This window comes from Muscardinus avellanarius (genome assembly GCF_963383645.1).
Source record: "Muscardinus avellanarius genome assembly, chromosome: 10".
Lineage (NCBI taxonomy): Eukaryota > Metazoa > Chordata > Mammalia > Rodentia > Gliridae > Muscardinus > Muscardinus avellanarius.
Window position 1 is genome coordinate 82,800,398 of NC_137796.1, and position 27,216 is coordinate 82,827,613.

The 27,216-nt window shown below is 41.6% G+C and overlaps 1 protein-coding gene across 6 annotated transcripts in view; it reads left to right on the top strand.

Annotated features, from left to right (window-relative positions):
• The window catches only part of GTF2I (general transcription factor IIi), a gene marked incomplete at both ends in the record, with an annotated part of 87,511 nt that extends 61,616 nt beyond the window's left edge, over positions 1 to 25,895 (top strand). For all 6 annotated transcript variants that reach the window (XM_080702251.1, XM_080702254.1, XM_080702252.1 and 3 more), the window contains 18 exons: positions 261 to 332; positions 2,666 to 2,849; positions 4,297 to 4,355; positions 7,908 to 7,979; positions 9,047 to 9,230; positions 11,182 to 11,240; positions 11,636 to 11,710; positions 14,569 to 14,670; positions 15,826 to 15,891; positions 16,355 to 16,538; positions 17,916 to 17,971; positions 18,539 to 18,619; positions 19,763 to 19,846; positions 20,530 to 20,713; positions 22,393 to 22,421; positions 24,326 to 24,367; positions 25,293 to 25,334; positions 25,837 to 25,895. In XM_080702251.1, the coding sequence (XP_080558377.1) occupies positions 261 to 332; positions 2,666 to 2,849; positions 4,297 to 4,355; positions 7,908 to 7,979; positions 9,047 to 9,230; positions 11,182 to 11,240; positions 11,636 to 11,710; positions 14,569 to 14,670; positions 15,826 to 15,891; positions 16,355 to 16,538; positions 17,916 to 17,971; positions 18,539 to 18,619; positions 19,763 to 19,846; positions 20,530 to 20,713; positions 22,393 to 22,421; positions 24,326 to 24,367; positions 25,293 to 25,334; positions 25,837 to 25,895 (1,634 nt within the window). The remainder of the gene's footprint in view (positions 1 to 260; positions 333 to 2,665; positions 2,850 to 4,296; positions 4,356 to 7,907; positions 7,980 to 9,046; positions 9,231 to 11,181; positions 11,241 to 11,635; positions 11,711 to 14,568; positions 14,671 to 15,825; positions 15,892 to 16,354; positions 16,539 to 17,915; positions 17,972 to 18,538; positions 18,620 to 19,762; positions 19,847 to 20,529; positions 20,714 to 22,392; positions 22,422 to 24,325; positions 24,368 to 25,292; positions 25,335 to 25,836) is intronic.
• Between the last annotated feature and the right edge of the window lie 1,321 nt (positions 25,896 to 27,216).

Below are 27,216 nucleotides of genomic sequence, written 5' to 3' on the forward strand. Positions count from 1 at the left end.
GATCTGATTCCATAGAGATAACTGCCATGAGACTTGCCAGTGCAACTATGCCCTGGATTTTCATTGCAGACATCACCTCCTAGTTGTTTCTTGAGTAAACCCAGTTTTTATTTCCTTGCTTTAATTTTGTTTTTTGATTTTTGTTCATTGTTGGCAAGGTTTTAATAAATGCGTTCTGAAATTTTAGAAATAATAAAAATATATAGTAATCTAATTAAAGCCATTAAATTGGGAAAATTTGTATATTACTATTCTTACAGTAAAGGAAGAGTGGTATGCCAGAATCACTAAATTAAGAAAATTGGTAGATCAGCTTTTCTGCAAAAAATTTGGTAAGTCTAATTTTTCCTATAACTAAATTATTGTACAAAATAATATTTCTTAAATTTGTTTTTAATTCTAGGAAAGTAAATAAGATGATTATGACTCAACTTGCTTTGGGAACTGGGCATTGATCCCAGGGTCTCACGATTCCTGGGCAAGCCCTGTACCACTGAGCCACATCCCCAGCGCTGAGCAGTTGTTTCATACAGCATTAGTTGGAAGTTTAGGTACTTGACAATTTAGAAACCTTTTTTCTCTTTGGGCCTTTGTACCATGTTAGCGTGTCACTCTGAAGTCCAGAGGCCCTTCAGTAGCAGGCCACCTGTTTACTGGCCATCTGAAAAGGCCACAGTGACCCATGTTTTCTTTTATCTCACTTCTTACATACTTACTACACTCTTAAAATACTTGGGCTTATCATGACAACATCTCTTGTTACTCAGAATCACTCCCTCATTCCTATCCTGCTTATCAGCAAAACTGTACCTAGGTTCCTGTCTGCTTCCTTCTTGCCCTCCCTGGAGCATGTTAGGAAAGTGCCCAGCCCTGCGGCTCATATCCATCCCATCCTGCCCTTGTTCTGATATCCTCTCATTCCCCAGCCCATTTGCTCACTATGTAGTGGCAGCCATGACCACATACCTGTACCTTTATTTTTCTGAGGTCATACCCTCAATGGGATGGTTGTGTCAGGGCTTTTTGTTTGTGGAATGTTCGTACTACGTTTCATTGTAAGGTTTCCTGCAATTGAGAGGTCTTCACCAATCCAAAAGACATCCTGGATCTCACTGTGCTTTGATTTTTTGTTGTTGTTGTGCTTTTTTTGTGGTACTGGAGATGGAACACAGTGGCATTCTACCTCTGAGCTACACCACTCCCGGCCCTATTTTTTATTCTTTATTTTGAAACGGTCTCACTGAGTTGCAGAGGGCCTAAGTAGGATCCTCTTGTCTCAGCCTTCCAAATACTGGGATTATAAGTATGTGCTGCCACACCTGGCTTCCCAGCTCTATATTTTATTATTTATTTTGACATAGGATCTCACTACATTGCAGAGGGCCTCACTTAATAGCTGAGGCTGTCCTCAAACCTAGGATCCTCCAGTCTCCGCCTCCCAAATACTGGGCTTACAAGCATGTGCCACCAGGCTTGGCTTTACCATGCCCAGATTTCTAAAGTATTTTCAGATGTGTGTATGTGTGTGTGTGTGTGTGTGTGTGTAGTACTGCGGATTGAACCCAGGGGCATTTTACCTCTGAGCTACACCTCCAGACCTTTTTTTTTTTTTTTAAGTAGGGTCTTGCTAGGTTGCTGAGTCTCATTACTTGCTTAAGCTGTTCTTGAACATGCAATCTTACCTTCTCAGCTTCCCAAGTACTGGGATGACAGGTATGTGCCACCATGCCAACGTTACCAATTTTAAGAAAAGGATTTCTGGCTGGGTGTAGTGGCACACGCTTATAATCCTAGCATTTGGGAGGCCGAGACAGGAGGATCGTGGTTAGCAGACAGACTCATCTACTTAGTGAAGCCTTTTGCAACTTAGTGAGACGCTGTTTCAGAATAAAAAATAGGGCTGGGGATGTAGCTCTGTGGTAGAATGCCCCTGGGTTCTATCCATAGTACCCCACCATAAAAGAATTTTTCGGTACAGCGGTTTATGCCATATTTCCAGCACATGAACTCCTGAACTCTTAACATCTTGAAATGCTGAGGCAGGAGAATCATAAGTTTGAACCCAGCCTGGGCAATTTTGTAAGAACCTATGACAAGGTAAAATTTGGTGCATGGTGATGTACTCCTGTAACTCTAGTGTTTGGTAGGCTGCGACAGGTGGATCATAGGGTAAAAGCCAGGCCAGCCTGACAATTCAGCCAGACCCTGTCCTAAAGCAGAAAGGGCCGGAGGCTCTGGCCTTATGGTGTCGTGCCCTTGGTGTCGGTGCCCCTACTATCCCCCCACACACATTTTAAGCCAGGTGTGGTGGTGCATGCCTGTGATCTCAGTACTTAGAAGACCGAGACAAGGGGATCATAGATTGCAGGTTTGGAGCGAGCCTCAGCAATGTGATGAGATCGTCTGCAACTTAGTGAGAGACCCTGTTTCAAAATAAAGAATAGGGCTATGGGTATAACTCAGAGATAGAATGCCTTGAATTCTATCCCCATACCACCAAGTAAAAAGGGTTTAGGATGCAACTCAGCAGTAGAGACTTCGCCTAGTGTGTACAAGGCCCTGTGTTCAGTCCCTAGTAATACCAAAAAAAAAAATTATATGCACCTTACTTTGGACTCTGTATAAATATGAATTTAATATGACTTTGCTTTTCCCCCACCCCCAGCGGAGGCCTTGGGGAGCACTGAGGCCAAGGCTGTACCATACCAAAAATTTGAGGCACATCCGAACGATCTCTATGTGGAAGGACTGCCAGAAAACATTCCTTTTAGAAGTCCCTCATGGTACGGAATACCAAGACTGGAGAAGATCATTCAAGTGGGCAATCGAATTAAATTTGTTATTAAAAGGTAAGAGAATCATCTGCAGAAACAGATTTAACGTGTTTCATAATATAAGCTTATTTAATGAAAATTGGGAAAATGGGCTTCTTTTGTCACTTTAAATATTAGAGCATCTAGCTAGACGTGGTGGCGCACGCTTGTAATCCCCACGCTTGGGAGGCTGAGACAGGACTACACAGGTTCGAAGCCAGCCTCAGCTACTTAGCAAGGCTCTCAGCAACTTAGTGAAACCCTGTTTCCAAATAAAGTGTAAAAATAGGTCTGGGAGTATATCCCTGAGGAAGAATATATATATATAATTTATAAAAATATATATATGTATTAGAGCTGCTTCTCCATATTTAAAACTAAGGCATTCCATTTAGATTCATTTATTGAGCAAATATTTAATGCAAGCTGTAGATATACAAAATCAGGTCCATTAGGATCCTTATCTTTGAAAGACTTAATAAAAAGATAAAAGCAGTGAAGTGTTGAGTTTTTTCAAGGGAAAAGATTTGGGCAGCACATGCAAGTTGGCTGCAGAACAGAGGAAAGGTTTTAAAAAGAAAGAAGGTAATATAAATGGCACATGGAGGTACTTGCCTGTGTATGTGACAAGATGTTCTGTGTGGAGTGCATGAAGCCACTCAGGCGTCAGGATTCAGACTCGGCTGAGTGGCCCAAAGCCTTGGTACAAAGCGGTGGCAGTCATTCAGAGGTTGGGAAGATCCCTCTTGAAGCCAGATGGATTTGCATTTTATAAAGATCCATTTAATTCCCACGCAGCAGAGTAGGTAGCTCAGGTGTGAAGAGGAACAGAGGCTTACTTTTGCTCACAGAAGGAATGTTGAGGTTAGACTCTTGGTTGCTGATGGGTGGTGGTTTGTTGGAAGTAAGAGTTGAAAGGATAAGAAGTGTTTAAGATGAGTGACCTAGCTATTTCTAAATGTTCTATGGTACGGTCCATTAAGATTTAACAATAGGTTGGATTGGTTTAGAGGAAAGCAGCAATTATACACATTTAAGTATAAAATATCAGCCGGGCGTGGTGGCACATGCTTGTAATCCCAGCATTCGGGAGGCTGAGACCTGGAGGATCGCGGTTTGTGGACAGCCTCAGCTACTTAGTGAGGCCCTCTGCAACTCAGTGAGACCCAGTTTCAAAATAAAGAATAAAATATAGGGCAGGGGGTGTAGCGTGTAGCTCGCAGGTCAAATTCCCCTGGGTTCCACCCCCAGACCCGCAAAAAAAAAAAAGTATAAAATATCTTTGAAGACATCTATATAATTCCACCTGAATCTGTGAAAATTGCTTTCCAAAATAAACTGTAGTCACTAAAATTGTTTTATTTCACTGCAAGAGAAACTTACTTTTTCATATTTAATAATAATTGGCAGTGTTCAGCTCTTTGGAAAGGCCTGCAAACCATTCCTAAATGTTTTATTGCTAATATGAACTGTGTTTCTACAGACCAGAACTTCTGACTCACAGTACAACTGAAGTTACTCAGCCAAGAACGAATACACCAGGTAAGACCATTGAGAGGGCCTTTCTTTTCTTTTTATTTAAATCTTATCTTCTTTTTTTTTTTTTTTTTTTTTTTTTCTTGTGGTACTGGGGGTGGAACCCAGGGTGGAACCCAGGGACTTTCTACCTCTGGGCTATACTCCCAGACATATATATATATATTTTTTTTTTCTACCTCTGGGCTATACTCCCAGATATATATATATTTTTTTTTTATTTTTTATTTTTTATTTTTTTTTAATTTGGAAACAGGGTCTCACTAAGTTGCTGAGAGCCTCCCTAAGTAGCTGAGGCTGGCTTCAAACCTGTGTAATCCTCCTGTCAGCCTCCCATACTGGGATTACACGTGTGCACCACCATGCCCGGCTTTATTTAAATCTTGTATAGTGCTGAGAATGGTGGAATGTGCCTATAATCCCAGTTCTTGGGAGGCTGAGATAAAGAGATTGCAGATTCTAGGCAAATCTCAGCACCTTAGCACCCTGTTTCAAAATAAAAGGGCTGAGGGTGTTTCTCTCAGGTAGAATGCCCCTGGGTGATTCATTCATTCTTCAGTATTTAAAAAAAAAATGGCCAGGCATGGTGGCGCACACTTGTAATCCCGGCACTTGGGAGGCTGAGACAGAAGGATCGCACGGGTTCAAAGCCAGCCTCAGCTACTTAGTGAGGCTCTCAGCAACTCAGTGAGACCCTGCTTCCAAAAAAATATAAAATAGATCTGGGAGTGTAGCCCAGAGGTAGAAAGTTCCTGGGTTCCATTCCTGGTACCACCAAAAAAATAAAAATTAAAAAAAAAAAAAAAACTGAGTGTGGTGGTACACACTTGTAATCCCAGCATGCAGGAGGCTGAGACTGGAGGATCGCAGTTCACAGACAGCCTCAGCTAATTAGTGAGACCCTTTGCAACTTAGTGAGGCCCTGTTTCAAAATAAAGAATAAAAAATAGGGCAGGGGGCCAGGCATGGTGGCACACGCTTGTAATCCCAACGCTTGGGAGGCTGAGACAGAAGGATCACACAGATTCGAAGCCAGCCTCAGCTACTGAGTGAGGTTCTCAGCAACTTAGTGAGATCCTGTTTCCAAATAAAAATATAAAGTAGAAAAGCCCCTGGGGTCCACCCCCAGTACCACACACAAAAAAAGAAAAAGAAATAGGCAGGGAGTGTAGCTCTGAGGTGGAATGCCCCTGGGTTCAATCCCCAGACCAAATAAATAAATTAAATAGATAAATAAATAAATGAGCAAGCAAATAATAAATAATTAATAAATAATAAAATCTTTTATAGCCATGGAGCCATCTTTCCTACCCCCGTCCCCAAATAATCTTTTGTGTATCCTCAGAGGCACTTATTGATTTATTAATATTAATGTAGGCAGTTTGTGGACAACTCAGTTTTTTGAGTTTATATTGTTATCCAGTAAAATATATGAATGTCATAAGTACAAGCTGCATATGGAAATCTCTATTTCCTGGTAGCCAATTTGTGTCTTTCAACCTATAATCATTATACATGATTTTATAACAAAATGTGTATTCTTTATTTGACTTGTTTTTGGAACCTAGAATTGAGCCCAAGGGCATTCTACCTCCGAGCTGCACCCCAGCCCAAATTTTTTATTCTTTATTTTGAAACAGGATCTGAGTAAGTACCTGAGGCTGGCTGCAAACCTGCAAACCTTAGCCTCCCAAGTGCCAGGATTTCAAGGGTGCACCACCACATCTGGCTTCTGTCTGACCGTTTGGTGTTGCGGCGTACGTCAGTTCCAGAGGGCCACATTTCACCTGCTCACTTGCCCTGGGAGCTAGTAGATTTCCATGGCAGACCCAAGACATTCACACATTTATTCACATGAGCACTGGGTTTTTTGTTTGTTTTTTTGTGGTACTGGGGATTGAACCCCAGGGGCATTCTACCTCCTAGCTACACCATCTCCAGTATCATATTCCCCCCTAAATTTTTGGTTTGAAACAGAAGGTAAGGTACTGAAAGTCTCACTGTTTGCTGAGGCTGTCCTCAAACTTGCAATCCTCCTGCCTCAGCTCATAATTACTGGGATTACAGGTGTGCAGTCGCATGCCTGGCTGAGAGCAGTTCTTGAAATGACACTCTAATTTCAGCCTGCACGCTGATGTCATAGCCCAGTAGAATAGAATTAAAGAGTTCCAGTCAAATGAATGGTTTTAATTTATTTGAATTTTCTTTTGTTTGTTTGTTTGTTTTGTTTTTGTTTTTTTGGTGGTACTGGGGTTCCTGGAAGCCCTTCTACCTCTGGGCTATGCTCCCAGACCTATTTTATACTTTTTTATTTGGAAACAGGGTCTCTTATGCCAGCGCGGCTGGCTTCCAACCTGCGCAATCCTCCTGTCTCCCCTCCCAAGTGAGGGGATGACAAGCGTGCACTGCCACACCCGGCTTACTTGAACTTTCTTGAAGTGTACCTGTGTTTACTATCTTTGTTTGCCATTACCTTATGTGAGAAAAAGTTATTACATTTGTAGGTCTTCTACCATTTCAGGAATATCTGTGGCCAAGAACCTACAAACAGCCATATTATGTAATATGTGAAATTTGATGTTTCCAGGAAAAGAATGTTTGGAAGAGGGAATAAATTTGAAATGTACATTAGGCATTTCTAAATTTGTGTAGTTAATCATTCTTATAATATCTAGGTAAACTAGTATATATGTTGGGTCATGGATATGTCCTAAAACACTGATCCTTCAGACCTCAGGTTACCTGGAGCAATTAGTGAAGGTTAGCTAGTATGCCAAAGATAGATAGATAGATAGATTTTTTTTTTTTTTTTTCCTGTGTGTGGGTCTGGGGTTCGAACCCAGGGACATTCGACCTCTGAGCTATACCCTCTGCCCTATTTTGTATTTTTATTTTGGAACAGGGTCTCACTAAGTTGCAAAAGTCCTAAGTATCTGAGGCTGTCTGCAAACGTCCATCCTCCAGTCTCAGCCTCCTGAATGCTGGGATTACAAGCATGTGCCACCATGCCTGGCTGAGTTTTTGTTTTCAAATAAAACCGAAGCTGAGTGTGGTGGCGCATGCCTATAAATCCAGCATTCGGGAGGCTGAGACAGGAGGATCTTGGGTCATGGCCAGCCTCAGCTACTTAGTGAGGCCTCTATAACTCAGTGCAACCCTGTTTCAAAATAAAGGATATAATAGGGCTGGGTGTAGCTTGAGGTAGAATGCCTCTGGGTTCCATCCCCAGTACTACAAAAAAAAAAAAAAAAAAAGCTGGGCATGGTGGTGCACACTTAAAATCCTCATGCTTGGGAGGCAGAGACAGGAAGATTGCGCAGGTTCAAAGCCAGCATCACTGGCTTAAGAGACCGTGTTTCCAAATTTAAAAAAATATAAAAATAGGTCTGGGAGTGTAGCCCAGAGGTAGAAGGGCTCCACCAAAAAATAAATAAATAAATAAATAAATAAATAAGAGTGTGAATGAAGAGCCATCTACATTTTGATCCCTAAATTTAACCTGGTTTGTGTCAGTACCAATAAACAACATCATAAAATACATTTATTTTTGCTTTCTAGTTAAAGAAGATTGGAATGTCAGAATTACCAAGCTCCGGAAGCAAGTGGAAGAGATTTTTAATTTGAAATTCGGTAAATAAAATGCATTGGTTATTTTTTGTTTAAAAACAAAGAACATGCTGGGCATGGTGGCACACACTTGTAATCCGAGCTTGGGAGGCGGAGACAGGAGGATCACGCAGGTTCAAAGCCAGCCGTGCTGGCTTAAGAGACCCTGTTTCCAAATACAAAGTATAAAGTGGCCTGGAAATGTAGCCGGAGGTAGGAGGGTTTCCAGGAACCCCAGTACCACCAAACAAAACCCAAAAAACATGTTCTAAATATATTGCAGAAGTTTAGAACCTAAAGAAAGATCCCCAAACTGGGTTTTAGTTTATTTCTGTTGGTAAACTTGCTATTTCAACCAAGCAATTTTTTTTTTTTATTTCTCTTGGCTTCCGTTTTCTTATATGTCACAGTGGGAGAGAAAGGGAGGAGCTGGGATAAACCTCAGGTCCACTGTCTGCATTCTAACCTGGCTAACACCTGTGTGGCAAATAGGTTTCATCGTTTGTTTCAACTTAGATTTATTGACAGCGGTTTCCTGGTGCGCTGTCCTGAGAAGGATTCTGAGGAAGCTCAGCAGGAGTGTTTAGTTGTTTGGGTGTGTCTGTCATGGAAAAGGACATAAGCAGTGGAAAGTGCTAGCAGTATTCTCAGGGCATTCCTGTCCCTTATCTTAATGTCTGGTGTTGACATTTGTTCTGTGTCCTCCACCAGGAGTCTTGCATCCTGTCTCTAATCACTCACATGTGGCCTGCATGCCTCGTGTCTTTAGGTAGCACAGAGGCTGGGTTGGGGCCACTGAGGTGTGAAGTGGCCTCACTTAGTTCATTTCTTCCCAGAGCACAGAGATCCTTTTGGCTAACAGCACACTGTACTTTTGACTTACAGCTTTAAGATGTTCCTCTTTAAAGTACTTATTTTCTAGGCTTATTCTTTAGATTTGTACAAGATACCAAACAAATTGTCTTCAGTATTAAGTGGATATTGGTAGATTATAGGAATCTCGTACATAATATATTTGGGGATCCAGACGCAAGCAAAAGAATGTAAAATTTAATGTTCTCTAAGTTTGTTCTCTTCCTCTTTATATATAGCTCAAGCTCTTGGACTCACTGAGGCAGTGAAAGTACCATATCCTGTGTTTGAATCAAATCCTGAGTTCCTTTATGTAGAAGGGTTGCCAGAAGGAATTCCCTTTCGAAGCCCCACTTGGTTTGGAATTCCACGACTTGAAAGGATTGTTCGTGGGAGTAATAAAATCAAGTTTGTTGTTAAAAAGTAAGTTCTATTTGCCACCTTATTCGTTTCTGGAATTTAATAAAATTATATTTCTAGTTAAAATTTTTTTTCTAGATATAAGTGACCAGGTATGCTACTTCATGGAAAAGTCTAATTCTGAGCAGTAATCTAGGCATTGTCCATGCCCCTAAATCCTTTCACCATCAGAATAGTAACAGCAGAGCCGGGCGTGGTGGCGCACGCCTGTAATCCGAGCATTTGGGAGGCTGAGACAGGAGGATCGCTGTTCACAGACAGCCTCAGCTACTTAGTGAGGCCCTCTGCAACTCAGTGAGACCCTGTTTTATTTTTTATTTATTTATTTATTTATTTATTTATTTATTTATTTATTTATTTATTTATTTTGGTGGTACTGGGGTTCCTGGAAGCCCTTCTACCTCCGGGCTACACTCCCAGACCTACTTTTACATTTTTATTTGGAAACAGGGTCTCCTAAGCCAGCACGCGTGCCTGGCTTTGAACCTGCGCAACCCTCCTGTCTCCGCCTCCCAAGCGCGTGGATTACAAGCGTGCGCCACCACGCCTGGCAGAGACCCTGTTTTAAAATAAAGAATAAAAAATAGGGCTGGGAGTATGGCATAGAGGTAGAATGCCCCTGGGTTCCATTCCAAGTACCGGGGGAAAAAAAAAAAAGAATAGTAACAGCAGAATAGTAATAGCTGCCTTACAATGTTGTTTAGGTACAGTGTGATGTCACTTAGCATTCCTGAATGCTCGAGTGCAAGTCTTATTTATTTATTTATTTATTTATTTATTTATTTATCTATGTACTTACTTATTTAGGTACTGGGGATTGAACCTGGGGGCATTCTACCTCGAAGCTACATTTCTTTTTTTTTTAATTAATTAATTAATTTATTTATTTATTTTTTTGGTGGTACTGGGGTTCCTGGAAGCCCTTCTACCTCCGGGCTACACTCCCAGACCTATTTTATTTAGATATATTTTTGAAACAGGGTCTCCTACACCAGCGCGGCTGGCTTCGAACCTGCGCGATCCTCCTGTCTCCGCCTCCCAAGCGCAGGGATTACAAGCGTGCGCCACCACGCCCGGCTCGAAGCTGCATTTCTAACTCTTTGTAGTTACGAAACAGGATCTTGCTGAGGTGCCGTGGCTGATCTGGATCCTGTCTTAGCCTTCCTAGTGCTGAGATGCAGCTCCAAGTACAAGCATGCACCACACTCACTCACTGCGCACCACACTCACTCACTGCACACCACACTCACTGAGTGCGCACGTTTTAAATGCTGCTGCTTTTTCAATTTTGTAGCAGTGGCTGTTGAGCAAGCTAGGTAAACACTACCACTGAACTAGGACCTGTTCTCACTGTTTTTTTGTTTTTTGTTTTTTGTTTTTTTTTTTAAATAGAGTTTTGCTAAGCAACTCAGGCTGGCCTTAAACTGTTCTTCTACCTAAGTCTCCCTAGGATTTGGGATTATAGACTTGCCCCATCACATTTAGTTTAGATGCTAATTTTTTTGTTGTTGTTTGTGTGTGTGTGTGTGTGTGTGTGTGACAGACAGACAGTCACTGGTGATGTAACCCAAGAGCATTCTACCTCCAAGTGACACCCCATCCCTATTTTTTATCCTTTAATTCAAAACAGTGTCTCACTGAGTTACAAGGACCTCACTATAAGAGCTGAGGCTGGCTGAGAGCCTCCATCCTCCTGTCTCAGCAGGGATTACTGTGGGCCACCACACCTGGCTAGATACTGCTTTTTATATCCTCTGTTGTTCTTGGTCCATCTTTTAAATTATTAAATATCAGTTACTGAATTTCTCGTTTAACTTTTGCAGAATTTCAGCAGTTGAAGAATCTATAAACTAGTGTTTATCCTCCTATTTCAGAAATGCTAATCATGATCATTTGCACTAAGTGTGTAGACGACCATTGTACTGACTACTGTAAAACACTGTTTTCTTTCTAGACCTGAACTAGTTGTTTCCTACTTGCCTCCTGGAATGGCTAGTAAAATAAACACTAAAGGTGAGAGATTATGTGTTTTATTATCATATTTAGTGCATTAGAACATTTTTTATCAACATGACTTGTGTCATACTGAATCATTGGCCATTACCTTTGTGAGGTTTTTTGTTTGTTTCATTGCTCTTAAGCTATTTTATTTAATTGGCCTCTTTTTTCTTTCCCTTTTTCCCCCCTTAACATCATCAAAAATTTCATGTCGCAATCCTCCTCCATTCATGTTTCCACAGCTTTGTTGAGAGTCATATGGAAGATTACACTACCAGTTTAATTCTTCAGGTTTCTTTGAAAAGAGCCAAACTGTATGAATTTTAATACTCTGCTTTTATAAAGCATCCCCTTCTGTACTTTTTAATTTTTTTACATAATACCAAAGGAATCATGTGCTTGCTTTACAGCATTGCAGTCCCCCAAAAGACCACGGAGTCCTGGGAGTAATTCAAAGGTTCCTGAGATAGAAGTTACTGTGGAAGGTAGGTGTATTTTTATTGAGTCTTCAGCTCACTAGTTATATCGGCTCAATACTTCTAAGTTTTCACAAAACTCGTTTTATGTGTTAATATCTATCTGTAATGAAGTTAAATTCTGAATGTTTCTAATTTAACTTTTAACAGGACTGTATATCCCATTATGAATTTTTGTTCACAGATGACAAGAATTAGAAATGTATTTTAATCCTTTACTATCCTCCTCCTGGAACAGATCTGAGGAAAACTCCCTTGCACACAAGGCTCGTTTTTTCCTGAAGGAGCTCACTAAATTTCAAGTATATTTGGTGTTTAAGACTTTTTATTTTTTATTTTTTTTGGTGGTACTAGGGGTGGAACCCAGGGGCTTTTCTACCTCCAGGCTATACTCCCAGACCTATTTTACACTTTATTTGGAAACAGGGTCTCACTAAGTTGCTGAGAGCCTCGCTCAGTAGCTGAGGCTGGCTTTGAACCTGCGCGATCCTCCTGTCTCAGCCTCCCAAGCGCGGGGATTACAAGCGTGTGCCACCACACCCGGCTAAGACACACTTCTGAATCAGACACACCTGGGCTTATGTCATAGCCGTTTGCCCAGTGTGAACAGTGACACGGCATCAAGGGAAAGTTAAGTCTGAGATGATGGGAGCTCCATGCAGAAGCTGATGTTACATTTGACCTTGCTGGAAGAGAGGAGTTTGACCAGGCAGGGCCAGGAAGGCCTTTCTTGAGAGAGGTATAGTGGGACAGAAGTGCAGATGGCATGGAGTATAGAGTTTTCGGGTTTATTGTTTTGTTTTGTTTTTCAGTACTGGGGATTGAACCCAGGGGTGTTCTACCTCTGAGCTACACCGTAGCCAGCCTAGTTTTTATTCTTTATTTTGAAACAAGGTCTCACTAATTGATGGAAACAATCCCATTTCTAGGGTGCACCAAAAATGTACAACTGACCTAAAGTAGACAGAACTTTATGATAGCTTTATAATGTCTAGCCAGTGCTATCAATACCTTGAATTTAGCTTACGTTAGTTAAAATAGCATAAATATTTTAGTTTTATTTTTTATTTTATATTCATTAATTTTGTGTACTGGGAATGGAACCCATGGACATTTACCTCAGAGCTACATCCCAGCCCTATATTTTATTCTTTATTTTGAAAGAGGGTATCACTGAGTTGCAGAGGGCCTCACTAAGCAGCTGAGGCTGCCTGCAAACCGCAATCCTCCTGTCTTATCCTGCCAAATGCTGGAATTACAAGCGTGCGCCACCATGCCCCACTTAGTTTTATTTTTTGTGGTATTGGGAATTGAATCTAGGGACATTCTGCCTCTGAGCTTTGCCCTCATTCCTTTTTCATTTTTTCTTTCCTTCCTTCTTTCTTTCATTTCTTTTCTTTTCTTTTCTTTCTTGTGGTACTTAGGGTGGAACCCAGGGGCTTTCTACCTCCAGGTTATACTCCCAGACCTATTTTTATATTTTTATTTGGAAACAGAGTCTCACTAATTTTGCTGAGAGCCTAAGTAGCTAAGGCTGGCTTTGAACCTGTGCAATACTCCTGTCTCAGCCTCCCAAGAGCGTTCGCCACCACGCTTGACTCATTTTTTCTTTTGAAGCAGGGTTTTGCTAAGTTGCTGAGGTTGTCCTCAAACCAGTGATACTGTCTCAACCTCCCAAGTACTGGGATTACAGTTGTTTGCCACACAGGATTAGTTGTTAGATTTTTGTTGTTTGTTCATTTTTTGTTTTTTTGTTTCAGTACTAAGGATGCAATCCAGGAACATTCCACCTCCCAGCTATACCCCCCAGCCCTATTTTTTAATTGTTATTTTGAAACAGGGTCTCACTAAGTTGCAGAGAGCCTCACTAATTAGCTGAGGATGGCTGTAAATCGTGATCCTCCTGTCTCAGCGTCTCAAATGCTGGTATTACAAGTGTGTACCACCACGCCTGGCTTAGGTATTGGTATTTTAATCATTTGCTTCTGTTACCATAGAACCCAGAGGTGCTCTTTCAGTGTGCCATATCCCCAGCCTTTTTTATTTTTCTTTTTGAGACAGAGTCTTAAGTTGCCCCCAGGCTGGTCTCAAACTTAAAATTCTTTTTTTCTCCTCTTCCCCAGTAGCTGGGATAATTGACATGTGCCATTGTACCAGCTCTGTTCTATAGATTTATGTACATGGAATCATAGTGTGTCTTCTTTTTTTTTATGATTGGCTTCTTTTGCTTATTATGTTTGTAGTTTTTCTTTTTGTTTTCCTTTTGCAGTACTGACATTGAAAACAACTGGTAACCTGTAGCATTATTTCTAAGTTTTACTCAGAATTCAAGAAGGGAGTTGTCAGACCCGGAGAATGAAAAGGGATGCTTCATAGTGGAAATCTCAGTGGTACCTTAAGCTGTGCTTACTTATTTCAGGGGTTAAAGTAAAACATAAGCAAACATACGTGACCAAAAGATAAGATGGCTTCCCAAGGGCATGATGAGGCACTGAGTCAGAAATGTCTCAGATCAGTCAAAAAGCTGATCGTCGGAGGCGGAGACTGGAAGATCATGGTTCGGGGACAGCCCCAGCTACTTAGCGAGGCCCTTTGCAACTCAGACCCTGGGGGTGTTGCTTGTAGGTACAGTGTCTCCTGGGTTCTATCCCTAGCACCGCAAAAAGAAAAAAGAAAAAGCTGATTGTCTTTTGAGGAGGAAATAGAAACATAGGTGAAAGTAGGAGGCATGCATGTTTTCATTGGAAGCAAACTTCATTTTCCAGCATAAGCTGGATTTCCAGAGTGGACCCTAGAGAAACCACAAGCAGTACTTATGCAAAATTAAATCTATGCCAATTATAACTTTTCTTTTTACTTTTCTTCAGGCTCTAATAACAACAATCCTCAAACCTCCGCTGTTCGAACTCCTACCCAGACTAATGGTTCTAATGTTCCCTTCAAGCCTCGAGGGAGAGAGTTTTCCTTTGGTAAATATGTCTTAACTGTTCTTCGTCACACTAAATAAAAGGTACTAGTTGAGCGTGGTGAAGCACACCTGTAATTCCAGTACATGGGAAAGGCCTGAGGGTTTAGCTCAGAGGGAGAATGCTTTTGGGTTCAAAAACAATGAAACAAAATAAAAGAAATTAATGTACTAGTTTCTAGGTGATATGATTTTTTTTAAATAGTACTGGAAATTGAACCTCAGGTTGTTCTACCTTGAGACCACATCCCCAGCCCTATGTTTGTTTATTTGTTTATTTTTTGAAATAGGTTCTTGCTAAGGAACTTAGGATCTCACTAAGTTGCTGAGGCTGTCCTTGAGCCTGGGATCCCCTGTCTCAGCCTCTCAAGTACTGGGATTCCCAGCTTGTGCTGCTTATACCGAGCGAGGTGAATCATCTTTTACGACAGAGTACACAGCCGGCTCTGAGTCGAACACCTCAGCTACTTAGTGAGGCCCTCTCAACTCAGTGAGACCCTGTTTCAAAATAAAGAGTAAAAAATAGGGCTGGGGCTGTTGCTCAGAGGTCGAATGCCCCTGGGTTCCATCTCCAGAACTGCAAAAAATAAATAAATAAATAAATAAATAAATAACAGTTATAACACAGGGAGATCAGTGTTCAACTCAGAGCAGGTTGTGTACTCTGGTCATAAAAGATGATTATGTATTTGTATATTTTATATATATATTTGTATATATTATATATATTTTTTGTGTATATATACATATTTTTGTATATATATATTTGTTAAGCTGGGCATGGCACTGCAAACCTGTGATTCCAGTACTAGAGAGGGTAAGGCAAGAAGATAGCAGGTTCAAGGACGGCCTCCACAGTAGTGGGACTCATCAATCTACCGAGACCCTGTTTATAATAATAATAATAATAATAATAATAATAATAATAATAGTAATAATTGGGCTGGGGTGACTTGGGTGTAGGGCGTCTCTGGGTTCGACCCTTGTACCACAGATAGTCAGTATTGGAGTGGTTGCTAAGCTTTGCCCATATTAAAAGTTGTACATATTTTTATTTTGTACTTGTTAAAGCTGTACAATAACATAAAGAAATTCCTGCCTGGGTATATACTGTTTGTAAGGATTACAAAAGTTTAACTGTGTTGTCTTTTATGTGCAGAGGCCTGGAATGCCAAAATCACAGACCTAAAACAGAAAGTTGAAAATCTCTTCAATGAAAAATGCGGTAGGTTGATTTTTAAACAGTATTATAGGCTTTCTGTAAACAGAAGAAAGGGAGCAGAATAAAACAGTATTAAGATCATTGGAAATAATGTATGTTTTTCAGATTTCAATTTATGTTTTATTGAGCACCAAAAAACAAATGACATTTTTTAAAATTAAAATGAGCCAGGCGTGGTGACTCAGTAATTCCCGCACTTGGGAGGCAGAGACAGGAGGATGGCGCAGGGTCTTAAGAGACCCTGTTTCCAAATTTTAAAAAAGTATAAAAAAAGGTCTGGGAGTATAGCCCGGAGGTAGAAAGGTTTCCAGGAACCCCAGTACCACCAAAAAATAAATAAATAAAATGAATGTGATTTTAAAATAAATATAGTTTTAGTAATTATGAAATGTTTAAAGTATGTTTTAAAAAGTTTCTATAGGAGAAATAAAAGATGTTTTGTGTTGTATGTGCGTGTGTTTTACAGGTGAGGCTCTTGGCCTTAAACAAGCTGTGAAGGTGCCATTTGCATTATTTGAATCCTTCCCAGAGGACTTTTATGTGGAAGGTTTACCTGAGGGGGTGCCGTTCCGAAGACCATCTACGTTTGGCATTCCAAGACTGGAGAAAATACTCCGAAACAAGGCCAAAATTAAATTCATCATTAAGAAGTGAGGAGGGGGAGGAGGGAGCGGGGGGGGGGCAGGTGAGTGGCGTGTGCCTGTGCGCCTGCGTGCCTCTGCCTCTCGTGCCCCGTCAACATGTGACAGCGAAGCACCAGTGGGGGGTGAGGAGATTAGGTGCAGCACAGTGGCCACGAGTGGACTGCTGGCAACGGGGAGATGCGCACGATTGTGCCCGGCTCCTACTGTGGAGACCAAGTGTCTCTTCTGGCCTTACTTCATATGGTTTTAAGTTTTTGTTGTTTTTGATTTTTGCTGTACCGGGATGGAACCCATGGGCATTCTACCTCTGAACTACACCCCCAGCCTTAGTTTTTGTTCTTTATTTTGAAACAGGGTCTTACTGTATTGCAAAGGGCCTCACTAAGTAGCTGATGCTGTCCATGAACTGCGCTCCTCCAGTCTCGGCCTCCTGAATGCTGAGATTACACCACCACGCCCGGCTTAAGTTTTTCTTAATTAGTTTAAAGAGGCCAAAGAGCGCTCTAGCATATAGGAGAGATAGCTTCATGTTACAAAAGTCCTCATGGTGATATTTTTTACCGATGTCGCTGGAACCTTAGCAATGGTCAGTTTTCTAAAGGACTTTTATTTCTTCGGCTTACAGAATATTTAATTTTTTTCCTTATATTTGTTTGGACCTCTGTGGAACAATTGTAATTATTGATACATTTTTCCTTGAAAGTTATTTGGAACCAGCGGTAGAATTTTACTAGTTGTGAGGCATGTGTTGGATCCACTCAGGGTTCTGTCACATAGTAAGCATTGACACTGCCACCTAAAATGACCTAATATTCTCGTACTCTAGGCCAGGTCTGCAGAGGTCTGGCAGTAGCTAAGGCCTCTGCTTCACAGAGTGAGGTTCCCAGGCTCAAGTTTTCATGGCTTGTCTCATGTTCCCAGACTGCATAGTTGGGGCGCTTCCTCTTTCCTTTCTCAAGTCTGACACTAGTTCTTTTCAGTATATAATCTGACCATGAAAAGAAGGTGCGAATGCAATTTACAGTAATGCTAAAGGAGGTCAAAGAGAAGCAAGTGTGACCCATTTACTTCTGTTCTCCCATTAAGAATTGAATGTGAGCCAACCAGGGTGGCACACGCCTATAATCCCAGCACTTGGGAGGCTGAGACAGGAGGATCACAGGTTCAAGGCCAGCCTCAACAATATAGCGAGGCTCTGGTTCAAAATAAAAAATTAAAAAGGGCTGGGCTATAGCTCAGAGGAGTTCAATCCCTAGTACCTAAAACAAAATAAAAAAAGAATATGTGCTTACAGAGTTAAGGTTTTTAAATCTTTTGCTTGTTTACTCTTCAGTGATGAGTTGTATACTGTAGGTTAACACACCTTTTCCTTCTAATTTATAGGCCAGAAATGTTTGAGACGGCAATCAAGGAGAGCACCTCCTCCAAGAGCCCTCCCAGTGAGTGTCCCGCTGCTCCTCGGTGGGGTCTCGGCACACACTTCAGGAACACTCCCAGGGCAGCCAGGACGCCCTTCCTCATTAGCCTTTGGTTATTTTCAAGATTGAGTTCTTTAGTAATTGAGTAGCTCTGTGTGCAGCGCTGTACTACAAAAGCAGTGAAAAAAAATTTTCAGGAAGTGCTTTTTGTTTTGTATTGGAAAAGAAACTACTGTTGAACCCAGGGGCATTCTGCCTCCGAGCTTACATCCCCACCGCCTGTTCTTTATTTTGAAACAGGGCCTCACTAAGTAGCTGAGGCTGGCCATGAACCTGTGATCTTCCTGTCTCAGCCTCCTAAGTACTGGGATTACAAGTGTGTGCCACCATGCCTGGCTTTGAGGAAGTTTTATATCTTACTGGGATCTTATTGAAATATAAAATATACCGTAAAAAGAGTATCCCAAAAAGCTGGGTACAGCGCTGTCTCACATAAACTGGATGGCAAGCACACCAATTCAGATTATGAGAGTAAATTTTCTGTATATACATTTTCTATAGTGTCTAATCTTAAATTTCTATTTTAAGGGAAAATAAATTCATCACCCAGTGTTAATACTACTGCATCAGGTGTGGAAGATCTTAACATCATTCAAGTGACGATTCCAGGTATGATCTCTCTGTCTTCAACATGGCTTGTGGGGATCTCTGCTGGTTGGTTTTTTGGTTGGTTTTGCGGTACTGGGAATTGAACCCAGGGGCAGTCTCCCTCCGAGCTATACCCCCAGCCCTATTTTTCATTCTTTTTATTTTGTAACAGGCTCTAAGTTTCGGAGGGTCTCACTAAGCTAGTAGCTGAGGCTGGCTGCGAACCAGATCATTCTGTCTCAGCCTCCCAAGTACTAGGATTACAAGTGTGCGCCGTCATGCTTGGCCAGTTTTTTTAATTTTGGTTTTTTGGGATTTTTCTGGTATTGGAACTTGAACTCAGAGGCGTTTTACCTTAGAGCTATACCTTCCCCAATTTTTATTTTTCTTATTTGGAAACAGGATCTTCCTAGGTTGGTAAGAGTCTCACTACTTGCTAAAGCTTCCTCGAACCTGTGATCCTCTTATCTTAGCCTCCCAAGTCCTGGGATTGCAGGCGTGTGCCGCTGCGCTCCGCTCTCTTCACTTTTTTCAGTCTTTACCAGCACTAATTTACTGCAGTTTGTTCTGGTCCTTCAGGAACATCTCATTGACTGCACATTGCCCTGAATTCCTCCAGGCCCCTGCACAAGTTACTAGCCAGATACTGTGCTCTGTTGGCATGTCTCTAGGCAGTTATTGCACTTCGTACAAACTTGCTAATGCCCAATCTATCCTTTCTAAATCTATAAAATAGCATGAAAATCCTTATAATTGGAATGTTCGTAACACTTTCAGTTCATGTTGTAACTTGAAACTCTTTCAAACTTGAGTAGTAAAATGCTTAAAAGATGCCGCCCCAGCCGGGCGTGGTGGCACGCGCTTGTAATCTCTGCATTCGGGAGAGTGAGACAGGAGGATCACGGTTCGCGGACAGCCTCAGCTACTCAGTGAGGCCCTCTGCAACTCAGTGAGACCCTGTTTCAAAATAAAGCATAAAAAATAGGGCAGGGGGTGTAGCTCGGAGGTCGAATGCCCCTGGGTTCCATCCCCAGACCCACACACACACACACAAAAAGCCACCCCCCCCCGCCCCCAAAAATAACATAGAGCTCCTCCTACAAATTTACTTGAAATGAAAAGGTGCTTCATTAAGTTTTGGATTTTTTTCTTAACTGCTTTTAGATGATGATAATGAAAGACTGTCAAAAGTTGAAAAAGCTCGACAGCTAAGAGAACAGGTGAATGACCTCTTCAGTCGGAAATTTGGTAAGTTTTGCATTTGCAAAGTGGTTTGCAGTAAGCGAGGGGTTTTCATGCCTAGTCCTTGTCCCTTCGTGTGTGTGTGTGTGTGTGTGTGTGTGTGTGTGTGCGCGCGCGCGCGCGCGCATGCGCGCTTATCTGTTACTGAGGATTGGCCCTAGGGGTATTCTACCTTTGAGCTACATCCCCAGCCCTATTTTTTTATTCTTTATTTTGAAACAGGGTCTCACTAAGTTGCAGAGAGCTAAGGCTCACCTAGAACCCACGATCCTCCTGTCTCAGACTCCTAAGTACTGGGATTACAGGTGTGTGTCACCATGCCCAGCTCTTCCGCCCCCTCCCCCCTTTAGTTTATTTGACATGTATAAAGTCCTTAGTTAACAGATACTGGTACTAGTCAGTTGTGGAGGCACATGCCTATAATTCCAGTACTTGGGAGGCTGAAACAGGAGGATCATAAGTTCAAAACCAGCCTCCTCAATTTAGCAAGGCCCTCTGCAACTGAGTAAAACCCTGTTTCAAAATAAAAAATAAAATAGGACTGGGGGGTATAGCTCAGGTAGAATGCCCTTGAGTTCAATCCAGAATAACACACACACAAATAAAAAGCAAAAACTGGTCTTGTTCTTTTAAGTACTTTCTAAGGTGATAGGTTATTCTGTGCTTCAATGCTATTTGTCTCATTGTAGGTGAAGCTATTGGGATGGGTTTCCCTGTGAAAGTTCCCTACAGGAAAATCACAATCAACCCTGGATGTGTGGTGGTCGATGGCATGCCTCCTGGGGTGTCCTTCAAAGCCCCTAGTTACCTGGAGATCAGCTCCATGAGAAGGATCTTAGATTCTGCTGAGTTTATCAAATTCACAGTCATTAGGTAAGTGAAAGTTTCCTGCTTAGTCATAAGAACAAATATGAGCCGGGCGTGGTGGCTCAGGCTTGTAATCCCAGCATTTGGGAGGCTGACACTGGAGGATCGTGGTTCGAGGACACCCTCGGCTACTTAGTGGGGCCCTCTGCAATTTAGACCCGGTTTTAAAATAAAGAATACAAAATAGGGCAGGGGTGTAGCTCGGAGGTTGAATGCCCCTGGGTTCCATCCCCAGACCCACACACAAAAAAAAGAACAAATACAGAGGTTATGAAGCTATATTCTCTTCTAAAATGCCGTTCTGTAGGGTAATAGAATCAAGATTCTTGCTTACTTATAAGATTAGATTCACTCCTGAGTTGTTTGGTTTTTTTTCCTGTTTCTTTTCTGGTAGATCCAGGGATTAAATGAGGCATATCCAGTTTCTATTCTCAAGTACTTTTCAGGGCATACTCACACATGTTGGACAAGCGCTCTGCCCCAGGCCCCTGAACAGACTTTAATTCTTCAGTTTTTAGCCAAAGAGAGATGGTAAAACATGGCCTGTGGACCAAACCTAGTTTGCCCAGTACTTTTTTTTTTTTTTTTTTTTTAGAAACATGGTCTTGCTGAGGGCGGCCTCACCTCAAGCCTGTGATCCTCCTGCCTCCACTTCATGAGTGCCACTCATTTTTACATAGTCTTACTGACTCACAGTTACAGCTGACTGTGTCTTCCTTGTGGCTGCTTCCTCAGACCACTGGTAAATGTGATAGTTGGGACAGTGTTAGTAAAGCCTACAAAGCCTACACTATTTACTGTCACTTTACAGAAAGATGTGCCTCTGTCTCCTGGGATATCATCGTGACGTCACGTCACACTGGGGTTCAGTCCCAAGTCAGCCATTTGGTAGCAAGCATGCTTCTGTTTTGTTGTCTGTAAAATGAGGAGATTGGAGCCAGGCGTGGTGGCCCGCACTTGTAGTCCCAGCATTTGGAAGACTGAGCCAGGATTGCGGTTTGGGGCCAGCCTCAGCTCCTTAGGCCCTTAGCAACTCAGTGAGACCCTCATTTATCATTAAATCGACCCAGTCAGTTCCATAAAAAGTTCCCAAATCTCTAGTTTCTTGAGGATTGGCACTCAGAAATCATAATTTGTCTCACTTAACCAATGATCTTTTCCAGAGATTAAACAAAAAGCCTTCTTCATCTAACTAGAATTACTCTATGCCATTCAGCTTGTCTGTGCTTTCAACTTTACTCTACCTTTAATGTAATGTTTTTTCTTTGTGTGTGTGTGTGTGTGTGTGTGTGTGTGTGTGTGTGTGTGTGTTGCTGGGGGTGGAACCCAGAGGCTTTCTACGTTTGGGCTACACTCCCAGACCTATTTTGTATTTTCTTTGGAAACAGGGTCTCACTAAGTTGCCGAGAGCCTCACTAAGTAGCTGAGGCTGGCTTCGAACCTGTGCGATCCTCCTGTCTCAGCCTCCCAAGCACGGCGATTACAAGCGTACACTACCACGCCAGGCTAATGTAACATTTTCTAACAGTGGTTCCATTTTGGTCATAAATGCATATATATCTTTAGATTATAAAGTAGTGAATTGTATTTTTTTTCTAGAACATGACATGAGTTAAGAATTAGTTGAATAAACATATATTCTTATAGAATAAAATTAAACTAATATAATTTGTTTTTTTCTTTAGACCGTTTCCAGGACTTGTGATTAATAATCGTGAGTATTTTAAGAGTTTTTTGTGTTTTCGTGGGATCTGAGGGTTATGGGTGGATGGTGGATGTGTGTGGGCACAGTACCATATAAAGTACCAGACACTTTGTAGGTGTAAAGTTGGACGAGTGTCTTCACCTTTTTTATCCTCAGTCTGCTCCATCATAAATGGCAGTAACAGTACCCAATTTGGCGGGGGGGGGGGGTGTTCAGAGCATTTTAAATGTCTTTTTTGCGGTACTGGGGATTGAACCAAGCGGCATTCTACCTCCAAGCTATACCCCCAAGCTGTGTGTGTGTGTGTGTGTGTGTGTGTGTGTGTGTGTGTGTGTGTGTGTGTGTGTGTGCACGCGCACGCGCATGTAGTACTGGGGTGGAACTCAGGGGCTTTTCTATCTCCAAGCTATACTCCCACACTTATTTTTTATACTTGATTTGGAAACAGGGTCTCATTAAGTTGCCGACACCCTCACTAAGTAGCTGAGACTGGCTTCAAACCTGAGCAATCCTCCTGTCTCAGCCTCCCAAGTACTGGGATTTCAAGCATGCACCACCACTCCCGACTCTATTTTTTATTTTTATTTTGAAACAGGTTCTCACTAAGTTATGGAGAGTCTCACTAAGTAGGTGAGGCTGGCCACAAATCCAGATCCTCCTATCTCAGCTTCCCAAGGACTGGGATTACAAGTGTGCACTACCACCACTACCACCCCCCAAATAGTGATTGAATCCAGGGGCATCTACCTCTGATGCCCTTAGCACTAGTTTTTTCATTCCTCATTTTGAAACAGGGGCCCTCACTTAAGTAGCTGAGGCTGGTTGTGAACCTCCAATCTTCCTGTCTCGGCCTCCCAAGTACTGGGATTACAGGTACGCACCACTACACCCAGCTAAGATTGTATTTTGAAACACAGACTCACTTATGAAAGGCCTTACAAGTTGCTGAGGCTGGCTGGAAACTTGAGATCTTCCTGTCTCGGTCTCCCACATACTAGGATTATAAGTGTATGCCATCATACCCAATCTCAGTCCATCTGTATGATATATAATTTAGTTTCCAAAGAACATTATATTTTAATCCTATTTGTCCTTGAAGTTTCTGCTTAAAATGCTTGATTTTAGCTGGCACAGTGGCGCACACCTATAATCCCAATACATGGGAGGCTGAGACGGGTGGATTGCAGGTTCAAGGACAGCCTCAGCAAGTAGTGAGACTCTCATCAACTCATCAACCTGGTAAGATCTTGTCTCCAAGTAAAAATAAAATAGGGCTAGGGCTGTAGATTGGAGGTAGAATGCCTCTGGGTTTAATCCCCAGTATCCCACCCCCCTCCAAAAATAAAACTTTATTTTATTCTCATCTTTATACAGTGGTCTTTAATACTTTTTTTTTTTTTTTTTTGTACTGGGGATTTACCCAGGGGCATTCTGCCTCTAAGCTCCACCCTCAGCCCTATTTTTTTATTCTTTATTTTGAAGCAGGGTCTCACTAAGTTGCAGAGGGTCTCACTAAGTAGCTAAGGCTGGCTTTGAACCTGTGCAGTCCTCCTGTCTCAGCCTCCTAAGCACTGGGATTATAAGCGTGCACCACCACTCCTAGCCTTTAATACAATTTGGTGGTGCCTGTAATCCCAGTACTTGGTAGGCTGAGAGAGGGAATTTGCAGGCTCGAACACAGCCTCAGTAAGTAGTGACCCTGTTTCAAAACTAAAAAAAAAAAGGGGCTCAGAGGCAAAAAATGCCCCTGTGTTCAATCCTCAGTACCAAAATGAAAGAAATTAGTGAGTTGGATATATTCTTTCTCATCATAAGGAAAATAGTAACCTGTTTGACAGAAGTTAGAGCATCAGAATATTCAACTATACCAACATGTCATAAAATTGTTATCTAACTATCATTTTTATTTTCAGAACTGGTTGATCAGACTGAGTCAGAAAGCCCAGTGATACAAGGTAAAAGAAGCGGAGTGAAGCAGTTATTTTATGTATGATAGACTGGATGCCATATAGTTTTGGTGGTTCGCCTGCTTTCATTTGCCTCCTCTTAGGAATCCATTAAGTCACATGTTATAGAACACACACACACACACACACACACACACACACACACACACAGTTGCCATTGTCTTGGGTTTTTTGGCATCTTTGTTTGAAAGCCTGTAGAATATACATACACCTGAGATATGGGTCCTCACTGAGAACTGTGGACCACAGACCATTTGAATCCACTCTCCTAGTTCAAGTTTAATGTTAGGAATCTCAAAATAAGCCGGGCGTGGTGGCGCACGCTTGTAATCCCCGCGCTTGGGAGGCGGAGACAGGAGGATCGTGGAGGTTCGAAGCCAGCCGGGCTGGCTTAAGAGACCCTGTTTCCAAATTTTAAAAATGTATAAAAATAGGCCTGGGAGTGTAGCCTGGAGGTAGAAGGGTTTCCAGGAACCCCAGTACCATCAAAAAAAAAAAAAAAAAAAAAAAAAAAAGATTGGAAATGGGATTCTAGTCTGAGATTTGTTAAAAGTAAGGGTGTCCACAGAAGGATGAGGAAGAAATTCTTGGTTTCCTGTATAAGTTTGTTGTTTCGGGGTGAGAGGTTGAAGGGCATTCTCCCTCCCAGCTACACCTCAGCCCTATTTTTTTTTTTTTTTTAAGGGTTTCAGTATGTTGCAGAGGTCTCACTGAGTAGCTGAGGTTGGCCACAAACTTGCTATCCTCCTGTCTCAGCCTCCCAAGTACTAGTATTACAAGTGTGCACCACCCCATCTGGCTTCTAGGTTCTTTAAATTACTTACTGCATACCTGTAATCTCAGTACTTGGGAGGCTAATTATTTAAAGCAACTTTTGCATGCTTAAAATAAGTCTTCATGTGTTTCTCTTTAGAGTCAGCTGAGCCAAGCCAGTTGGAAGTTCCAGCAACAGAAGGTAAAAGTGTTGTGAAAATCTGAAGTTACTTAAGATTTTTATTAGGATCAAAGATTAATAATTGTGGTTTTTGTTGTGTTTTCAGAACTGTCTAGTTATTTGACTCTTGTTTCTGAGTCAGTTGGATTTGTATGTTATGCCATTGTGTCCCACGGCTAACTCTTGGCTGCTTTTGCGTCATTTTCTCCAGATAATTTTAAATGATTTCAAAACAATTGAAAGATTACTTTATAGCTTTGATCGTACTTAATGGCAGTCACTAGGTATATAGAGGTAATAGCATTTTTGTTTGTTTGGAAATGCAGATAACACAGGGATGTGGGTATGGTTCAGTGGTAGAGTGCTTCCCGGCATCTTTACCGTCCTCCGCCCTGCAAAGATGTAAAGAAAACAAAACACAAGTAAACAAAACTTGATGTTTAAGTCATGTTTTGGTATGGATAGATGTATAATCGAGCAAGTTTGCATTACTAGTGCGATTAATTAGTATTTTTCCTGATAGAAATTAAAGAGACGGATGGAAGCTCTCAGATCAAGCAAGAACCAGACCCCACGTGGTAGACCTCTTCCCTCCTAGGGTAAATCAGCTTTTGTATCCCAGTTGCCATGTTGTGCTCATCTAAAACCACCTGTGTGTTCATAAGCTGACAAGATTTGTTTTGCTTCAGCTGTAGGGCAGGGATCTCTGCCCAGCTCCACCTTCAGGGAATGCAGGGCCATGTGTGGAAGGCTTTCTGGATAATTTGAGGTAGAAGCTTCCAGCAGAGGTTTTCCTTACATCACGTCTCTTGGTCAAAGATGTAAAAACACTTGTTTTTTTTTTTTTTTTTTTTTTTTGTTTTGTTTTATGCTACTAGGGGTAGAAACCAGGGGCCTTCTACCTCCGGGCTACACCCCCATCCCTATTTTTTTTATCTTTTATTTGTAAACAGGGTCTCACTGAGTTGCTGAGGCTGACTTTGAATCCTGAGATTATCCTGTCTCAGCCTCCCAAGTACTGGGATTACAGGCATGCGCCACCATCCTGCCTCACTTACGCTTTAAAACAAAAATGTTTTGTATCAAATCTATAGGCTAAGCCTTGCCCCTCCCCATTGAAATTTTCTGAGAGTCAGTTTCATTAGACTGTGACTTTTCTCCCTTAGTAATAATGGTATTTGCAGTCTGGCTTAGCTGCAGATCCATCCTTCATCTTGCTTCTTGAGTTATAAATTTGATTGTATTATTCAAGATTTCTTAAACTTGATCAGGTTTTTTAAATTAGAGCTAGCACTAGACCAAGAGTTAGAAAGTGTGATTGTGTATACTCTCGCCCTCCCCAAGCCTCACCTGTTAATGCCGCGTGCCACTCAAGGCGTGCAGATTGACGGGTTGGCTCTGATCCGTACACACGTCCTGCCTTCGCAGTGGGCTTTTTAATCCAGAGACTTTGGCTGTAATTTGCCTTATGCTGTCAATTCATGGACTTGTGGTTCCATATCATCTCATGAGTGAATTTCAGTCCAAGTAAATTGCTAGCAAAAATTGCAATTTTATGTTCTTCTATGTGTAAATGTTAAATTTCTGTAATCAGATTAATCTATTTGTTTTCTCTCCTGTTTTAGCTTAAAGTATCAGTGGTTGAGAAGAGCTTTTCGGACCTGTTACTGCCCCAAGCTGTGTAATATACTTGTATAACAGAAATACCTTCTATACAAACCTTTTTTTCTACTTTTAGATAGAAATGTCTACTTTTTCAGCAGTTCTGTGAATTGAATTAAAAGGCAGAGTGACTGTAGATTTGGAATGGCTGGTTTACTTTGGAATGTATTATAAGGATTTTACAGCAATGCTGGGAAGACGACAGGGAAAATGACAGGGATGAATCTCACCAGATTTTTTA